Here is an 18,453-nt window from a genome sequence, read left to right on the forward strand (position 1 = left end):
TATAATATTTCACAATATTTCTGTTTCTACTGTATTTTTTCATCTCATAAAAAAAAAAAAAAAATTTCAAAGACTTCTTTCAAAAACATAAAAAAAAAAAAATCATAATTATTCCAAACTTTCACCTACGGTATTGTGCTAATGAACTACAAAATAACAGAAATCTTTTCTGGGTGTGCTCAGTTTATTTTAAGACCCTTCTATTGATTACAACAGTTTTCAGGCCCGCTTGCCCTTTGTGTGAATTGCTCTGATCAGTCTGGATTAGACATGGGGGAGGGAACGTGTCGGCGAGCAGGTAAAGTCTACCTAAATGAGCCGGTCATGTAAGCTGTGTAAGCGCTGCTTGAATGTGGATAAACTGACACCATTACTTCTTACAACTGCAAGAAGAGGCGTGTTAAGAGGATTAATATGTTCCTCATTTAGATCTTGGATACTTGCTAATAGTTGAGTCTAATCGGTGGTGTGAGTCACATGGACAAACAAGCTCAAAAATGATTTTATTTTCACTGTAAACTTTTGATTATTTTAGGTAATAGTGTTTTATTGTAATAGCCCATTGTTGAACTTCATGAATTAGGCTATAATTGAATGCTTAGGCTTTATTTTGTTCACACTTATCAGTATCACCCATTCTCACAGAAACCGCAAAGGGATAAATATCCATTAAGTCACACTTGCCATTCACTTTAATAGACTTCATCTGACTATGAAGTAGGAGCAGTAGTTTGGAAATGAGTTTGTGCATAACGCATGACTGACGCATTAGTCCGTGAAGTGGAAGCTTAGTGAGATATTTTTGATGCCTACACAAACTGACCGAAGTCAAAGACCACAATGCTTTTCTTTGATGCACAGACTTTAACCCTCTCTATGAAAACATGCTAAAAGGAGCAGCCAAATGGACAGAAGTGAGATTACAAGCGCTTTGTTAACTCTGAAACTGCAGTGGATGAGATCACTGAATGGCTGTGACCTGCTTTCCAAGGGTTACCATTGTTTTATGATGGTTCAGTCAACTTGACGGGATGGAAAAAGATTAAACAAGAATCGAGGATATGCACCAGACATTTTGTCTGGACGGGAACCAACAATGTTTATTATATTACATTTAATAAAAGGTAGATCCATATGTTTCCTGACCATGTAGGTTCAATTCGGCTCTCAAAAGAGGGGCGGGGACCGACCCTACAAGGTCCAAGTTCATTTCTTGGAAAAGTTTCTGATTAAGTCTATGTTTCAGCGGATAATGGGCCCCCTGCTTAGGAGAGCAATCTGAACTTTACCAAGGCCGACGGGAGGAGATTTATTTTATAACACTAGCAGAACCTCCTCCCATACACCAACCACACCACAGAAAGAGATCCCATATTAAAGTTTATTTAACGGCAAACCTAAAGCGGACACCATATTAAACCTGCTGGGCTAGGACAGTATCAACAGTGCAAAATGTTGAAACCGATTACTCTCCTTCCGGATCTCTGTCCAACACTCCTTTACCCGCATAAATAAGACACTGTGACACGGATAAGAATATCTGCGTTGTTAATGGATCACTCATCCCATGGGATCACCTAATGTCTCTTCATGCCAGGACCTTCTGATTTTCTCCATAAATAAGTAAATATCGTTGTGGAAATAAAAAGAGTAGCCTATATACTTATCTAATAGTGCACACAAGGTTGATTTGACCTGCTCTTTCAGTTTGGTACACCAATGAGGTTATGAAGCAATTCTCATTTTGGTATTTAGGTATTTGGTTAATGTCTAGTTTACACTGAGTCCATAAATTACACTTGGACTGGGACACACCCTGAAACTTGTCACCTGAATATGTCAATTAAATTCAGCTGCAGCTTTGAAACAACTATAAAATCAGCTAAGATTAGATTAAACTTGCCATGCATGAGTCAGAGGCTCTGCAAATAAAGTTGAATCTTATCTAATCTGATTTTGTAGTTGTTTCAAAGCTGCAGCTAAATTTAATTGACATATTCAGGTGACAAGTTTCAGGGTGTGTCCTGGAGCCGGGAGCTGCAAAGGAGTAGTTTAGAGAAAAGCAATGTAAAAAAAAAAAACCAAAAAAACATTAAAGTTTATCCTTGACATGGACCTTTACTCAAATAGGACACTGAGAAAAAGTTTATTTTGCATTAAAGTTACAGATAAAATCTTGACTGCCCTTTGTTTTTATCAGCAGGCCTACTTAGCTACTTGTAATCCGTAAATGTAGTAACTGCTTTACTTTTACTCACTTAAGTACTCACTTGTTTTGGCAAGTTCTTTATTTACTAGTTGAATGGATTTGTTGAGTTCTAATGGCTTAGCGTGTTTTACGTAGTTTTGTCGATATGAAAGTTAATCATTTACTAAAATACTATAGATTTTCACGTTGGCGTGTGAATGGGAGCGCAAACTCAAAGCTGATTGTACTCCTCGACGGATGGGTGGAGACAGCGGTTTGTTTATCCTACGTCATCGATAGCTCATTGGTCAGCGAGGGTCTAACCGTAGACTAGAGGATGAGTGATCGCTCGCACTCGGGCAGACAGACTAGGTAAATACAACAAACTGAAGTTATCGGCACCTTCGCATCAGAAACCAAGAGGTAACTTTTCAACTTTTCACTCTTCTGAATATAATAGACATTGGCTTTTAATATAACAGACCGTTTCATTCCATCTTGACTGCAGAATGGATCCATTAGAGCACAATATACGGTAAAATATATGATGCAATCGAACTCGTGCATGAAATCATCTTCACAAATTAACCTAACGTTACAGCCTTGACATTAATGCGAGCCTGTAATATTTGCATCTATTAGACGAATATAATAGTAAGAAAAATATCTATATTTTTTTTTAGAATGTAGGCTAGGTTACAGTGGACTAACGTTAGTGCACTCTGCAAAACAAGGAACAACTCATGTATGTGCAGCACTTGTCAATATAAAATAATAATATAATTCATGTTTCATTATACATGCAATTATGTTTGCAAATACTGTTTGCTACTGTTGCAGAATTTTATATCCTTCAAACGGTGTGTTTTATTTATCTTGATTATTATATTTATTTTATAAAATTACATTTAATGACATAACCCAAATGATATTCGCCCTTCTCTTATTCTGTTATTTTGCAGTATTATTATTTGAAGAAGTAACGTTAAAACGTGCTAGGAAGATCCATAGCCAATGGCTCTGGGAAGCACGAACACCGCTAATCTAAATGTTATTCAAATTGTCTTTTTAAATGTATTACATGCCTCGTTTTTGTTCCCTGCATTTGCTTTATTTTAGATTTGTTTAGCAAAACGTCGTGTTTTTAGTCTCGGTGCGTCGTGTTTTCATTCATTCTCTCGACACGAGTTCCCGCTCATCATAGACACACGTTACTGACTGACCGGAAGTTGTCATTGTATCTATTGTAAGAGTTGCATCAGCCCAGAACTGACTGACTGGTACCAGTTCAGACTGGCCAGGTCTCACACCTAAGTTAACAAATGATGCTGATTAAATATTACGTCAGAAGGGTACCTGATTCATCCCGTGACATTTATTGCATTTTGTTTGTGTTGCCACATATCATATCTAATAATATACGCTATCTATTAAATAGTCTGCTAAACAAAATCCATTTTAAAGTAATTGCTGTGTTTTTTTATTTCAGTTTTATGTATTTTTATACAGCTTTTAAACAACTTTTTGAAGACTGCTACAACAGAAAACGTATGCATATTATGAATACAATTAAATAATATAATAATAATTATCAGTATTATTACTACATATTGACTACTTGACAATTAATGGTTGCAAATATGCAAATGTATTATTCTAATAAATCCTTTGAAAAAAATTATATATATATATATATTAAATAATAATTTAAATATATAGGATACTTGACCTGTGAACACCATTGTTTCCTGTTTAATGGACAGTGGTGTAGTGACTTTGTTGGGTCCTATTCTTTAGAGACATCGGTAGTCCTAATATTACAGCACCAATACACTTGCATTTTACATCTAGCCTATGTATATTGTGTAGAGAGTACCCGTCAAATGTATTGTGAAACAAAAGGCAAAAACAATTATATAGATAGTTTAGTTCTGTCTACTCTGCACTTCTTGGCTCATCTCTTCTTATGTTCATTAAATTCATCTCTTATGGGCTCCATTTGAAGTTATCTGCATTGTTCACACAAGTACGAGGCATCTCTGCTCATTTTGGCCAAACAGAAATGTGTCCCTCTGCAAAAACAAACACTGACAAATACGAGAGCACAACGCTGCATGACAGTGGTGCAAAACTCAATTCTTGGAGGGCCACATCCTGGCAGAGTTTGGCTTCAACCTTAATTAAACACCTGATCCAGATCATCAAGTCCTTCAGGCTTATTTGGAAACCACAGGTATGTGTGTTAGAGCAGCGTTGAAACTAAACTGTAGGGCTTTGGCCCTCCAGGAATTTAGTTTTGCACCCCTGTTATATGATTTCTAGAGCTGATATAGGGCAATTTGATTAGCAGAGTGATGTACGCTTCATTATGATTGCATCATTTATGATTGCATCATTTATGATTTCTAGAAATAATATGATGCAATTCACATAATGTATGATGCAATGCCAGCTTCAGATTGCATCATTCATTGTTTTACCTAAAAAGCAAGTACTGGCCAAACCCAGTTATAGATTTATTCATAGATCCAGTCAAATATGTATTTTAGTTATTTCTGGTTCAAATTGAGATCCCCTCCATTTATTACTTACTTATCCTCCACCATTCCCAAGTCAAGGGTCATATACTGACCCAATAGCATGTCTTGAACTGGAGCCTAACTAGAGCCAGTCAACCATTTTAAGCATCATTTTCATTCTCAGTGACCCAGATTTTGTAAAGTTTGACTTCCTTTATTTCAGAAGCATTTTGGCTGTAGACCAGTGTAATCAGTTAAGTAGAAAAATGCAAATTATGGTTAAAAAACTCAACTTTTCATATTTTCTGATCACAGATTATGACGGAAAAAGCGCTAGACAGTGGTGGCTTGCTGTACAAGAACCCATTAATTTAGCTCTCATTATTTGTTGATGATTTCTCACCAAGAAATTTAAATGGGCAATTCTTTTTTTTTTTTTTTTTTTTTTTTTATGGAATATTTTAGTATTTATTATAAATAGTTTTTCTGTGCACATCATTATTGTTTTTTTAAATTAATGTGCCCTGTAATATCCACTGAAACAGGAAGACAGGGCGTGGCATATCGAACAGCTCCTCCCCTTTTTAAATAGCAATAGCGTTTCATTTACCACAGCTCGGCCAGAGCCGTTGAGCTCAGTAAAGCCGCAGTTTCCTTCTAATCTCTAACTGTTTCTCCTCCTAATCTCCTCCATATCACTTTAAAATGCAGCATTATGTGCAGAATTCAAATGGGTTCGATACGTTTTTTTGGTCTCAGCCGACTCACGCATATGATCCGCTTTGTGCTATTGTGCCTCTGGATGTAGAAAGTGACTGATTTTGGCCTCGGCTTCAGTGTCTATAATGTAGGGGGCAGAGCTTCAGATGCTTCAGAGCATTTGATTGGACTGAAAATCTGATGAGAAGCTGAAGTGCAGAGTGATGTGATCAAAATCATTGATCTATATTGGCGGATATATATATATATATCTAAATGTGAATTTTGTCATTGTTTTCGAGCACACTATAGCTTATAGATAACAGTAAGACTATCATACTAAAAGCCAAACAACTTGGGGACTTTAAAGGTGCAGTATGTAATATTGACAGCTAGTGGTTGAAATGGGTATTGCAGTCCAAATGATAAATATTGGAGTGGGTTGTTTCTCCCACCCCCTTCTCCTAATACTCTACGCTCACACTGGTCGCCAGATTGAGGACACGCAACAGGAACGAGTGAAATTGACAATAGTAGGTGTTTAATAATAATAATAGTGTTTAAATATGCATTTGGACATAGAGCTATTTAGATGGATGCCGAGGCTTTTTAGGTCGGATGGAATCTGTGATCTCCGACCCAGTTTGTGTGTTGGGTTTCATGGCTACAATGCGCTGTGTTTTCTGCCAACTGGCACCCTGGGGTGTCCAAATACTATTGGGTAATTTAGTATTGGGCGCAATTACACAGACCGAAACAAAAACAGACATTATGAAACGGAGCGCATATTTCAAAGTTGAATAACTGGTTGTTGTGTGGTTTTTCTGAGGAACAAGGATGTGAATATACTCACATTAGATCACAGCATTAGATAACCACAACCATCCATCCAATCAGTTCCTAATAGACAAAATCAAGTCGACTGAAACACGTTAGTATTTTTTTGTATTTTTATTTTTTTTTTTTACAAATTGGTAATTGTCAGTTAACGAGTATGTTCATAATAGTGAAAACCTCAAGCTTGTTCAGTATGATGAAGCATCTCTGGCTGGTATTTTGCACAATCTGTGGAGCCTTGTTAAAGGGGGCTGTGTGATGGCATTAATCCAGCTATTTGAGAGGTTCCCAGGTTCGTTCACAGCGGCATGTGCCTGAATAAGTCCGTTTCATAACCATGAACAGTTAGTTCTCTCGAAGAATGAAGCTCTCATGCTGGTTTCTGCTTGTAATATGGCACCAGTGTCCAGTAAATCCTGTGGATCTTTTAACAGTTTCGTAGTATCTCCTTCCTCAGCGGCATATCTTGTTGTTTGGCGTGAGAAGATATATATTCCCGTTCTGTGTTTATATGCACTGCATGCAGACTATAAAATGTCCATTTACCCACAGATATCATTTCATGCTTATAGGTCTTATCAGTCTGCTAAATTAATCAAATACAATGTTATTAGATTGATCAAGAAGTAATACTGACTCTGTTTAAGTAAGAACCTGAGCCTGGGAATGATTGTTACACATGAGGAGTAACAGTAATAAGACTGAATAGGCCAAACGTATCATCAATCATGTCACAAATGGTTTAGAGTATGTAACTGGCCAGTTTCATTTTTTTTTTAGGGAAACTGTACTGATTAAACCTTGAATAGGGGGTTAGTGGGGTTTGTTTTGAAAGTTCAGATGTTGGGCAAGCCAAATACATTTACTGAGTTGCAGGTGTACAAAATCCGGTCTGCGGAAAAGAGAACCAAAACAAACAACATCTAATGTAAACCAATAGAAGTCCGTACTTTCCTGTTAAGACGGTTAACCAGTTGGCGGGTCTTTAAGTAAGCCTCTTAGAATCCATTGAGGTATTTATTTTGAGAAAAGCCCAGTGAGTCACTTCAAAACACTTAACAACTCACTCATCAATGGGTTACATAAACCCAATAGACATGATGAGCGCTGTTGTTTACTCATGAATAAGTCTGTGCATTCATTGATCAGCATTACTAGCTTGCACTCCTAGTGTTCAACTTCAAACTAAAGTGGGTCAATGACATTATGCAGTTTTTTTTTTTGGTCCCAGGTATTAATTTGTCACAAAGTTGCTGCCTTCAATTTTTAAGTACAATCAACTTGGAAGTTTAACTCATTTCGAAATGTTCATAAATACTATAATCATAATCATAAGCAATACTAAAATAATACTGGTTAGGTAAATGTATTAATTTCTTTTTGATCACTACACAACATGCCATTTAAGTTTCAATGTTTCTTGAAAATGGTTTTGCAAAACCTGCATACACAAGAGTACATTTTTAAGAACTTGCCACATGTGCGTTTTGAACTAGATTATGGAAAGAGTGGTATATTTCATTCACCCACGTCAAGTGTAGGTCTTGTTGGTGTGCCAGTTTCCTCAGCAGAACAGACGTCATGGCATTCATGAATTTCTCATGGCCAGATCAAAAGCCTTACAGATTTAATTTCGCCTACGTGTCACCCTTACCTCGTGGAGACCACAAGAAAGAGATTAGCACTGCCGCCCTCGCTGTTGCCTATCATAGATGTGTGTGCACTCTACGGCCCAAAAAGTATCTCCTGGTAGGGAACATTTTCAAGGGAACTGATATCGAAGCACACTATAACCTCTACAACTGGTCAGCGCTCCAACCTGGTACAAAGGAAGACATAACTCCAGACTTTCTCAACTGCTAGATACATCATTGCCACATTACTATGCTGTATGCGTATATTAATTTCATGATAACAAAAAGCAGTGAGTAGTGAAAGAAAGCAGCCATTGTGTGAGTTGTGTAAGACCATAACAGTGGCTTAAAGTTCTGAGCTGTTGCCCGGACTGAGCTCGATTCAACCCGCTAAGAATCTTGCCAGCTGCTGTGCCAAGTGAAACAAACCACCTTACAGATAAAAAGAGTCTATTTCAGCCCCTCTATTGTACAGTGAATTTCAGGGATGTTTTTGTTTCCCCCCTCCTACTCCGTCCTCTTTGTCAAACCTGTCTTTGATCCAGGACACAGGAGTCTTTGCTAGCATTTCCACAACTTTCATATAGCCATTTTTAGCGATTTCATTGTTCTAGTTTTGCTGTTTTTGTGACAAGTTTTTTTTATAATTGTTAAGTAATTGATCTCCGTCGTGGGACAGGAAGTCGAATCGTCATGGCAGTGTGTGTGAAATGTAAGACTGAATCAACAGAGCACTTCATGTTCCAACTTTCTTCACTGTCATTGCATCAGTGATTGGTTTGATAGCTGTTGCTACAACTCAAGATTTAGTTGTGACCTTGTTCGTGCTTGTGTTTCCAAATCATTTCTGTTAGACATCACTGTAAACGTCATCGGGTAAAGAACTGCAAGGAACGTCAACAGTGTACTACAGTACTACTGCTGGCTCAGACATAAACATGACCATGTAACCTGATGAGCTAGCAGGAGTGCTTTGGAATCAGACAGCTCTGATAAGGGTCAATATGATACGGGTTCACACAGAACATTGCGGATCTTGTTGGTTGAGTGCAACAGTCAGTTTACATGTAGTTATAATTGAGCTACAGCAGGTTTTTGTGTAGTCGAGCTGAAGTCTAAAGAATACAATGAGACTTTAATCATTTAAGAATGAATCAATTTCAGGGTCCATCAAAGGTCCGTTGTCTATTGTCAGTAGTGTAGCGAATCTAGTAATGAATAAAGCACTGCTCACGGAGAAGTCACTTCCAAACCAAGCAGCTTTCTGTTGGTCAATGCAAGAAATCCACATGACCAACTTGAACCAGTTGCAAAATCTCAGGTAAATATTGCGCAAAATTCTCAATCGTGTGGATTCCTATTGAAATGACTGGATTTTGGGCGCTATAATTTGCAGATCAACAGTAAATGTTGACCGCACCTTTAAAGTGCATGTAACTGTAAAGCTGACTTTGAGTTTGTACGGATTGACTGCACGCTTTTACAGCAGTCTTGGTTGCAGATGTGTCTATCTCCATAGGGATATTCTTAATAAAGAGTTCTGAGCTTTGGATCACAGCATTACTTTTGTGCAGTTTTTCACGAGAAAGCGAGTTCACTGCTGAGCTCTTTTGTCATGGTTCTTTTATTCTATGGTAACATCTGATTGGGAGATCGAAGGCATTTCAGGATTGTGAGCAGTGTAGGTCTTCACTTTAAATATGATTTTGTGTGTGTTTTAAATATATTTTAGGCTTGTACAGAACTTATATCATTGCTTAAAACCTCTAGGGATAATTCTTTATATTTGAAAGCTGATAAATCTAAATCCAAGTTGTTAGGCCTATATCATTTTTGAGAGCATGATTACAAAAACAAAAGTCTCACCATTAAAAGCCATGTCCCTCCCAAACATACAATTATAATGTTCTCATGATATAATTGCGTTGCACTTAACTGTATTTTCCTTTTTGAAGTCATTTCAATCATATTTCAAGCAATTCAAAACCATCATGGTGAACAGTGTGCATCTGAAGTGTCTCAGTTAAAGGAAATAATTCATTATTTGTTGGCTTTAATATATCGGCCAGATTTTCTTATCAAGCCGATAACGATAATGGTTATTCAGCAAGTATGCAATAAACTGATTTGAAAGTAACAGTGAGTGAAGATACTATTATAATATTACAAATTATTCTCATTTTAAATAAATGCTGCGCTTTTGAACTTTCTTCAAAGAATCTTGAAAAAATGTATGACTGTTTCCACAAACACTTTCAACATTGATGATAATAAGAAATGTATCTGAATGTAATAATATTTTACAATGTTACGGTAGAGTGTTATTTATATATATAAAAAAAAAAAGTATGTAAATTTGACACTTTTTGTCATCCGTTGCTTGATGTTGTCTTTGTCATTATTTTTTACTTTTGTTCAGATACAGTCTTGGTTGTGGACAAAATTTCCGCATTCATGTCATAAAGTTTGTTGCCTGACCTTTCCTCAAAGAATACTTCTTTACTGGATGTAATAGATTCCACTTTTATATCTGGCCATAACCAACTATTTAATTAAAGGGCAGAAATCTGGAGAGTTGGTACAAGGAACTCTTCCTCTGAGAATTACGGGCAGCTTTATAGTTCCTTATGCGGTAGGAATTCGGAGAATGACATTTGGCAATGAGATGTGATGAAAACTGATTAAAGTTCACTTCAATAGGAATTTCTTTTTGACTAGGCTGTGTCCTGACTAGACTGGTTAGATCAAACCTAGCCATACAAATTGCCTTGGGCAATGACTCTCAAACAGACACACACCCAAATGTTTCTAACTCTTCCTTCCCGTTTTATGTGCTCTTTCAGACATAAGTGAAAGAGAGCTCCTTGGAACCAGCACAACAAAGAACCTCACCAGATTTGACTCCTCATTCCGCGTTAACCATGGTGGACAAAATCGCCTCTTTTGGACATGCGCTGCTGCGCCGTCGTGCTCTGAACTGCTCTGGGGAGGAAACGCGGTTCGCTCGGTGTCTGTCCACTCTTGATCTGGTGGCACTCGGGGTGGGCTCCACACTTGGCGCTGGAGTGTATGTGCTGGCTGGAGAGGTCGCGAGAGAGAAGGCTGGTCCTGCTATCGTCTTATGCTTCCTTGTGGCCGCACTTTCCTCTATGCTTGCTGGACTGTGCTATGCAGAATTCGGTGCACGAGTCCCTAAGACGGGGTCTGCTTACTTGTACAGTTATGTAACAGTGGGAGAAATCTGGGCCTTCATCACTGGTTGGAACCTCATCCTCTCTTACGTTATAGGTATGTGTACTGTACTAGTTGATGATCATCTTAAAGAAATTCACTGTAACTGAAAAGCTTGTTCTTGCTTTCAGGCACAGCTAGTGTGGCGCGAGCTTGGAGCTCTACGTTCGATAACTTAATCGAGCAGAAGATCTCGAACTTCTTCAGGGCTTCCATGGCCATGAAGGTTCCTGGGAAGGTTCTTGCGGAATATCCGGACCTATTTGCCCTCATTCTCATCCTGCTACTGACTGGTGAGAAATTTCAAAACAGAAATCATCATTTAAATGAGGTATTTGAACAAGTAAGGATTTTCATCATTAACTGCTCATCTTTTTTTAACTACTAGAAAAACAGAGATAAACAGTACAACCAAAAACTAGTTATGATTAGGGATCCACCGGTATTAAAATTCTGGCTAAAACCTAAAAGCCAAAAATAATATTTTATAGCCAATCACCAATAAGTTATTGATTAAAATTCTATACTATTTTGTGTGAAAAAAAATAAAAAAATAATCAATTGTTTTAAATGCTACAAGAAAATTCAGACTTCACAACAATATGGATATTTCATTTAGAGATTGGCTAAAGATTACATTTAACATTGTTATTATAAAATTAAAGATGATTAAATTTAAGTGTTAAATACTAACTTTAAGTGAGCATTAGATGATGGGAAAAAAATGGAAATGTGCATTTTAATAATCTTTGATATTTAACAAATAAAAGTTTACAGTTTAATTAGTGTCTTTTATACCTGTCTATCTGTATACATGTGAGTAAAAAACAAACTAAAATGTCTATTATTAAATAAGACATTTCTAAATTTTTATGTGCAATTTCCTCCTCAGGACTGCTTGCTTTTGGTGTGAGCGAGTCTGCTCTGGTGAACAAGATCTTCACTGGGATCAACCTGATTGTGCTGGGCTTTGTCATCATCTCTGGCTTTGTCAAGGGCGACACAGCAAACTGGAACCTCACATATCAAGACTTTGTCAATGATACAAATATCACAGAACCAGAGTGAGTTTGACATGAAAAAATCCAGCTCGATGTTTCAGCCACAAGCTGCTGCTTTCAAAGTGGAGCAAATGAGGATCCCTCCCAGTTGTGAGAGGTGGATAATGTGATTTTCTTGCACAAGATTTGACAAATCTATTCTGTTCTCACAGAAAGGTAGAAAGCATATTTGGAAGTGGAGGTTTCGCTCCGTTCGGCTTCAGCGGCGTCTTATCTGGCGCAGCCACCTGTTTCTACGCCTTTGTTGGCTTTGATTGCATTGCTACAACAAGTACGTCTCATAAATGTTGCAGTTATTAGAGCACGAATACTGATTGCTGAACATTTTGTTTTTGTTTGTTCTAAAGCCATCTGCGGAATGAGTCATATATGTACGTGGTTCGATTTAACCTTATTTTTTTCCGGTAGGTGAGGAAGCCAAGAACCCAATGCGTTCCATTCCTGTGGGCATTGTGGCCTCTCTGCTCATTTGCTTCTTTGCATACTTTGGTGTGTCAGCTGCTCTTACTCTCATGATGCCCTATTACAAACTCAACACCCAGAGTCCCCTGCCCGAGGCCTTCAGTTACGTGGGCTGGGCACCGGCACGCTATATTGTAGCTGTGGGTTCACTCTGTGCCCTCTCAACAAGGTAACTCAAGGACTATTCTGATTGTCTTGTAATGTTTTCGTTCAACATTTTCCATTTATCTGAATCTGTTTTTATTTATTTTATCATAGTTTGTTGGGCTCCATGTTCCCCATGCCTCGAGTGATCTACGCTATGGCAGAGGACGGGCTGCTCTTCCGTTCCCTTTCCAGGATGAACAAGAGAACCAGAACTCCACTGCTGGCGACTGCTGTGTCTGGAATAGTTGCATGTGAGTGACGTTCTTTGTTATTTATTGGTTTGTGTTCCAGCATGTCCTAAATTTGCACAAATTACAGGCGTCTCATAATTTTTGTTAGAGATGCGGCACAACCACAGCCAATCAGAACATAATACACAGTTATGTGGATTTTGGACCTATGAGATTTCACTGTAGGCGGGGCCACCCAGTGCAACGCTGCAGAAATATGTGAGAAGAGTGTGTTGTCATGGGTGCTACTGAATAAAAACATACATGGTAGCAATAGCTTTTATCTGGTTAGGATGTGGCATTTGATCTCTTAAAGGTGGTGGATGGTGTTATGTAAGATTTGAAATGTTATGGCTGGATAAGATTTGAAACTTGTTTGTTTTGTCTTCTTTTAGCTCTCATGGCATTTCTGTTTGATTTGGCTGCATTGGTTGACCTCATGTCCATAGGAACATTGCTTGCATACTCTCTGGTGGCCGTGTGTGTCCTCATTCTCAGGTACGGTAAAACCTGCACCACAAATACTTAACAATGGGTCTACTATTATATACCGCATAAAGTTTTTAGAGAGGTCATGTTGTAAAATAATGTTTCTCTGTGAATATATAATGTTAAATCCAAGAACTGTCATTATATTATTTTCCAGTCTAAAAAAAAAATGTTTTTGCTACTGTTCCTTTAAGACTCCTATATGTAAATTGCCTCTTATGTTTGGCTCATTTTTTCGTACATTATTGTTCAAAAGTTTGGGGTCGGAGAAGTCACTTATGCTCACCAAGGCAGGATTTATTTTAATTTTGCAGTAAAAACAGTATAAAGGCCCTTGCACACCGAGTCCGAAATTATCGCATGCGTTTTTTCGCATTCGTGATTCGGTGGCTCTGACTTGTCAAAATACCATTCAAAATGCTTGCTGAAAACGCAGAAAATCGAACCTGATTCGAATTTTTTTTTGACGGACGAAAGTTTCGGAGGCAGATTGACATAACGTGAAGTCGTATTTATTTTTTAACGTGCGAAAATTTCGGACTCAGTGTGCAAGGGTCTTAACTGTTGTCTGTTTTAAATTGCAATTTATTTCAGAAGAAAAAAAATCATTGTATGCTGATTTGGTGCTCCAACTTTAATTATTATTTTCAATGTTGAAAACAGCTGTGCTGCTTAATATTTTTTGGTGGAAACTGTTTTTCAGGATTCTGTGATGAATAGAAAGTTGAGAAGAACAGCATTTATTTGGAATAGAAATCTTTTGGAACATTATAAATGTCTTTACTGTCACTTGATCAGTTGAATGCATTCTTGCTGAACAAAAATTTAAAAAAATCTTGCTGACTCCAAACTTTTGAATGTTACTGTATGTAAAATGATTAACAGTGCTGCATGTTGTGGGTTTGCTGTATATAGTTTGACTCACCGCCAAACTTTTTGACTCTAGATATCAGCCAGGCAACCTGAGCTCGTCCAGTCAGACTGAGAAACTGGTGGAACTGGTCGGTGGCGAGAAAGTGGCCGTATGTGGAGACAGTGGAGATGAATATGGCACAGAGCTGGATGACAATCCCCGCAAAGAGAAATTCTCCCTGAAACTCCTCCTGGTTCCCTCCAAGGACTTGCCAACCGAAATGTCGGGAACTATCGTCTACGGCACAACTGCTGTGATCTGTGAGTGAAGATTCTGCTTGTCACTTCTTGATAAATCTAGCTACTATTAAAGGTATAGTTGACCCACCCCCTCAAAAAAATGCACTATAAAAGTGTGAGTTAGTCTAAATAAATAAAAACATAAAACACTAAAAACTTTTATATGGTACAAGTGGATTGAAGCATCACAACATTATAATGTACAGAATTTGCTTAAGATTACATTTAAGTGTTATTATATTATTAGTGTTTTTAACTTGAGTGAGCGTTAAATGACTGAAAACAAAATCTAAATGTAAAAATGCATGAATTGAGCATGCAAAAAAAAACTGATACGGTAGAGAAGTATTGTGAATTTCTGGTGTGTGAATTTGTGCTAGAAATAAACACTACCGTTCAAAAGTTTGTGGTCAGAAAGATTTTTTTTTTTTTTTTTAAAGAAATTAATATTTTATTCAGCATGGACACATTAAATAATTGAAGTCACAGTAAAGATATTTAATGTTACAAAGATTTCTATTTTAAATCAATGCTGTTCTTTTGAACTTTCTATTCATCAAAGAATTCTGAAAGAAAAACGTATCATGGTTTCCACAAAAATACTGTTTTCAACATTGCTAATACATTTTTGTCTTGAGCACCAAATATGCATATTACAATGATTTCTGATGAAAATTCAGCTTTGCCATCATAGGAAATATATTAAAACTGAAAACTGTTATTTTAAATTGTAAAAATGTTTGCAATATTTCCGTTTTATTCTTTCATCAAATAAATGCAGCCTTGGTGAGCAAAAAATACTTGTTTCAAGAACATGATAAAATACCCAAACTTTTGAATGGTAGTGTATTTACACTCTACCCGGTTCTACATTCGTATCTGTGTTATTTGTATTTATCTGATTCAGTGATGTAGATAATGAGCTGATTATGGACTAATTCCAATATCCTCTTGTCTGCGTAGCTGCGCTGATCACCGTGCTGTGTGTGGTTTTGGCTCAGCGTCTGGAAGCCATCGTGAATCTCGAGATTGTGTGGGTGATGACGTGTGTCATTCTGGTCCTGCTGTGCATCCTGTGTGTCATTGTGATCTGGAGGCAGCCTGAGAGCAATGAAGCTCTCACCTTCAAGGTACCAGATGTCCTCGTTATTGAATTTGCATTTTTATTATGCCATAAATCTTTGCCCGGGCTTGAACGTAAGCACTGAACTTGCGTAAAAGGAAATGCGCTATTAGAACACAAATACTCAGACTGAAAGGGAGAGTTCACTCAAAAACGAGTTTTTTTTTTAGCATTTGTTCACCCTGATGTTCACCTGTATAACTCTCTTTCTTCAGCTGAACACCAAATACTTACACTCTATCAAAGGCTGGAATACAGTACATGACTTTTGCCCATATTTACAGCCTGGATGAGTTGACGCTAATTGGCAAAAGTCACAGACTCCGTTGTATGATGCCTAGTGTTTTAAAATTTGTTCAGGCTCAAAGGGTTATTTCATCCAAAAAATGATGAATTTTCTCACTCTCATGTTGTTCCAGACCCATAAGAATTTTGTTCATCTTCAAAACACAGCTGAAGATATTTTTAATGAAATCTGAGAGCTTTCTGTACCTCCATTAAATGTCTATTCACCCAAAAATCTGGCAGTTCATAAAGAGATCGTAAAATAGATCCATGTGAATCTAGTGGTTTAAAGTCTTCTATAGAGACACAATCACTTGCAATGCTCTATGCATGTTGGCTGATCAATGTTTATAAATGAATAAAAGCCTAAATTAAATCTGTTCATCATATAAAGCGACTCTTAATAAAATTTGGACTAAACTGCTCGATTCATATAGATTAGTCTTACAATCTCTTTATGAACTTTTTGAAGGGTCAAAGTGGTAGTTGCGTAGACTGTCAATGGAGGGACAGAAATCTTCAGATTTCATTAAAAAAATCTTCATTTGTGTTCGGGTTTGGAACGACATGAGGGTGAGTAAATAATGACAGAATTTAAATTTTTGGGTGAACTATCCCTTTAAGTGTATATCTTTCTGTGTGCAGGTGCCTCTGTTACCTTGGCTGCCTCTCTTCAGTATCTTTGTCAACATCTATCTCATGATGCAGCTGGACATGGCCACCTGGTGCCGCTTCACCGTGTGGATGGGCATCGGTGAGTACATCTGTTGTGTGATAGCGCCATGTTTGTTTCCTTCATTCCAAACCTCCCATTTCTTCTCTCGTGTCCGTTCCCAGGTTTCATAATCTACTTCGGCTATGGTATCCGGAACAGCACAGAGGCCATGAACAGCTCCCTCCGAAAATACGAGCCAGCCCTTCAGAACAAAAGCCCCATATACCTAGGCGTTGAAGAGAGTGAAGTGGAGGGCATTTCCCCTTGATGAGGAGAGAGAACGACGGGCATATCGTCCTACAAATGTTCGTTTAAGTCTAGATTTGATGTGAAAATCATGCCTCATTTATTGAAGAGACTGCCCCAAACAACTCAATTGAAAACAAAGGATTTCTCATCCTCTCAAAATTATCTTTGAAAATCCCTAAGAGTTTTCCGTTAGAGGTCGTCGTGCCGCTTTGGCGTTTCAGTACTGTAGATGCTGGTTTAAATGTCCCTGTGGCTGCTGCTGTAATCACTAGTACTGTTATGGCCATATTGTCTGGAGGAAAATGAGCTGACCGTGTAAAGGGTATTTTGTTTTTCGTGATCGAGCTCCAAGCACATTGTTTGTGCTCTAAAGCGTTTGGATTCTGAATCCAAAATGGTCTCCTTCTGCCTCCTGGTTTTACAGCATGAGGTCCTGAATTACAATAGGGACCCCTAGTGTTCACCGTGCAGAATGTGAAAATGGCAAGAGAGTATCGGTGGTCATTGGTTACTGTCAGATTGAAGAATTGAAACTGAAAAAACATTATTGGCATGGCCAAAATCGAGTGCATGGATAGAAAAAAACGTTTTCCATTTCCTAAGAAAGACAGTGTGTTATTAGCCCTGCTGTATGTTGGGATAATGATATTGCGTGTTGTGGTATAAAATGATAGTTTTTTAAAGTGTGAGAGTTTTGAATGGACCATATGAGGTTGCGCCAGAAAATGTTCAGTTTTACAAAATACTAAATTATTTTTTTTGGGGGGGGGGGAGTTTTTATATGAACGTATAGTTTACCTATCCATACGACTTCCTTAAACTTGATGATTTTACTTAAGCAAACTATATAATAGTTATTGTATTTCCAGACAATGCTTATAAAAATGTCCTTGATAACTGCTGTTTCTGCCAAAACTACTTGCACTACCGTTCAAAAGTTTGGGGTCCTTATGAATTTTTTTTAATTTTTTTTTTTAAAGAACATGCATCAAATTAATCAAAAGTGACAGCCTTTGTGAGCATGAGAGACTTCTTTCTTTTCGAAAACTTTTGGACATTAGTGTATCTACGGTTATCCTTACCAACCAGTACTTTGATAGAAACCGCCACGACTTGAAGGATTCTGAAAGCTACTTATATTGTTTGAAGGTCATCCCATAATGATATTTATTTTGAACAGTATTAGCTGTAATGTTTGAGAAGAAACTATGGTTACTGTGCTAACTTTGTTAATAACCAACTCACAGGTCAAGGGTTAAACCTAAACTTGCCTGAAGACTAAAGAAACAAGCCTTTCTTTCCTATCTAAAGGTCTAGATACTTGAGGAGTATTTTTCACCAGATTTGTTTTGTTTTTGTTTTAGTTTCCATTGAAACTTGTTCTTGGCAGCTTGGCTGTTGAGCTCATGTACCTTTATCTACTTTTGTTCTT

At 37.5% G+C, this 18,453-nt stretch overlaps 1 protein-coding gene across 1 annotated transcript; it reads left to right on the top strand.

Annotated features, from left to right (window-relative positions):
* Positions 1-2,513: 2,513 nt before the first annotated feature.
* slc7a3a (solute carrier family 7 member 3a) lies at positions 2,514-17,994 on the top strand. The gene is made up of 12 exons (XM_079898737.1): positions 2,514-2,611; positions 10,721-11,165; positions 11,240-11,401; positions 12,001-12,172; positions 12,322-12,440; positions 12,578-12,800; positions 12,890-13,029; positions 13,404-13,506; positions 14,444-14,670; positions 15,613-15,779; positions 16,703-16,811; positions 16,895-17,994. Exons 2-12 carry the CDS (start codon positions 10,799-10,801, stop codon positions 17,038-17,040), a joined length of 1,935 nt encoding a protein of 644 aa, XP_079754863.1. The 5' UTR covers positions 2,514-2,611; positions 10,721-10,798; the 3' UTR covers positions 17,041-17,994.
* The last annotated feature ends 459 nt before the right edge of the window (positions 17,995-18,453 follow it).

The sequence above is a fragment of the Squalius cephalus genome, assembly GCF_949319135.1.
Source record: "Squalius cephalus genome assembly, chromosome: 17".
Taxonomy (NCBI): Eukaryota; Metazoa; Chordata; class Actinopteri; order Cypriniformes; family Leuciscidae; genus Squalius; species Squalius cephalus.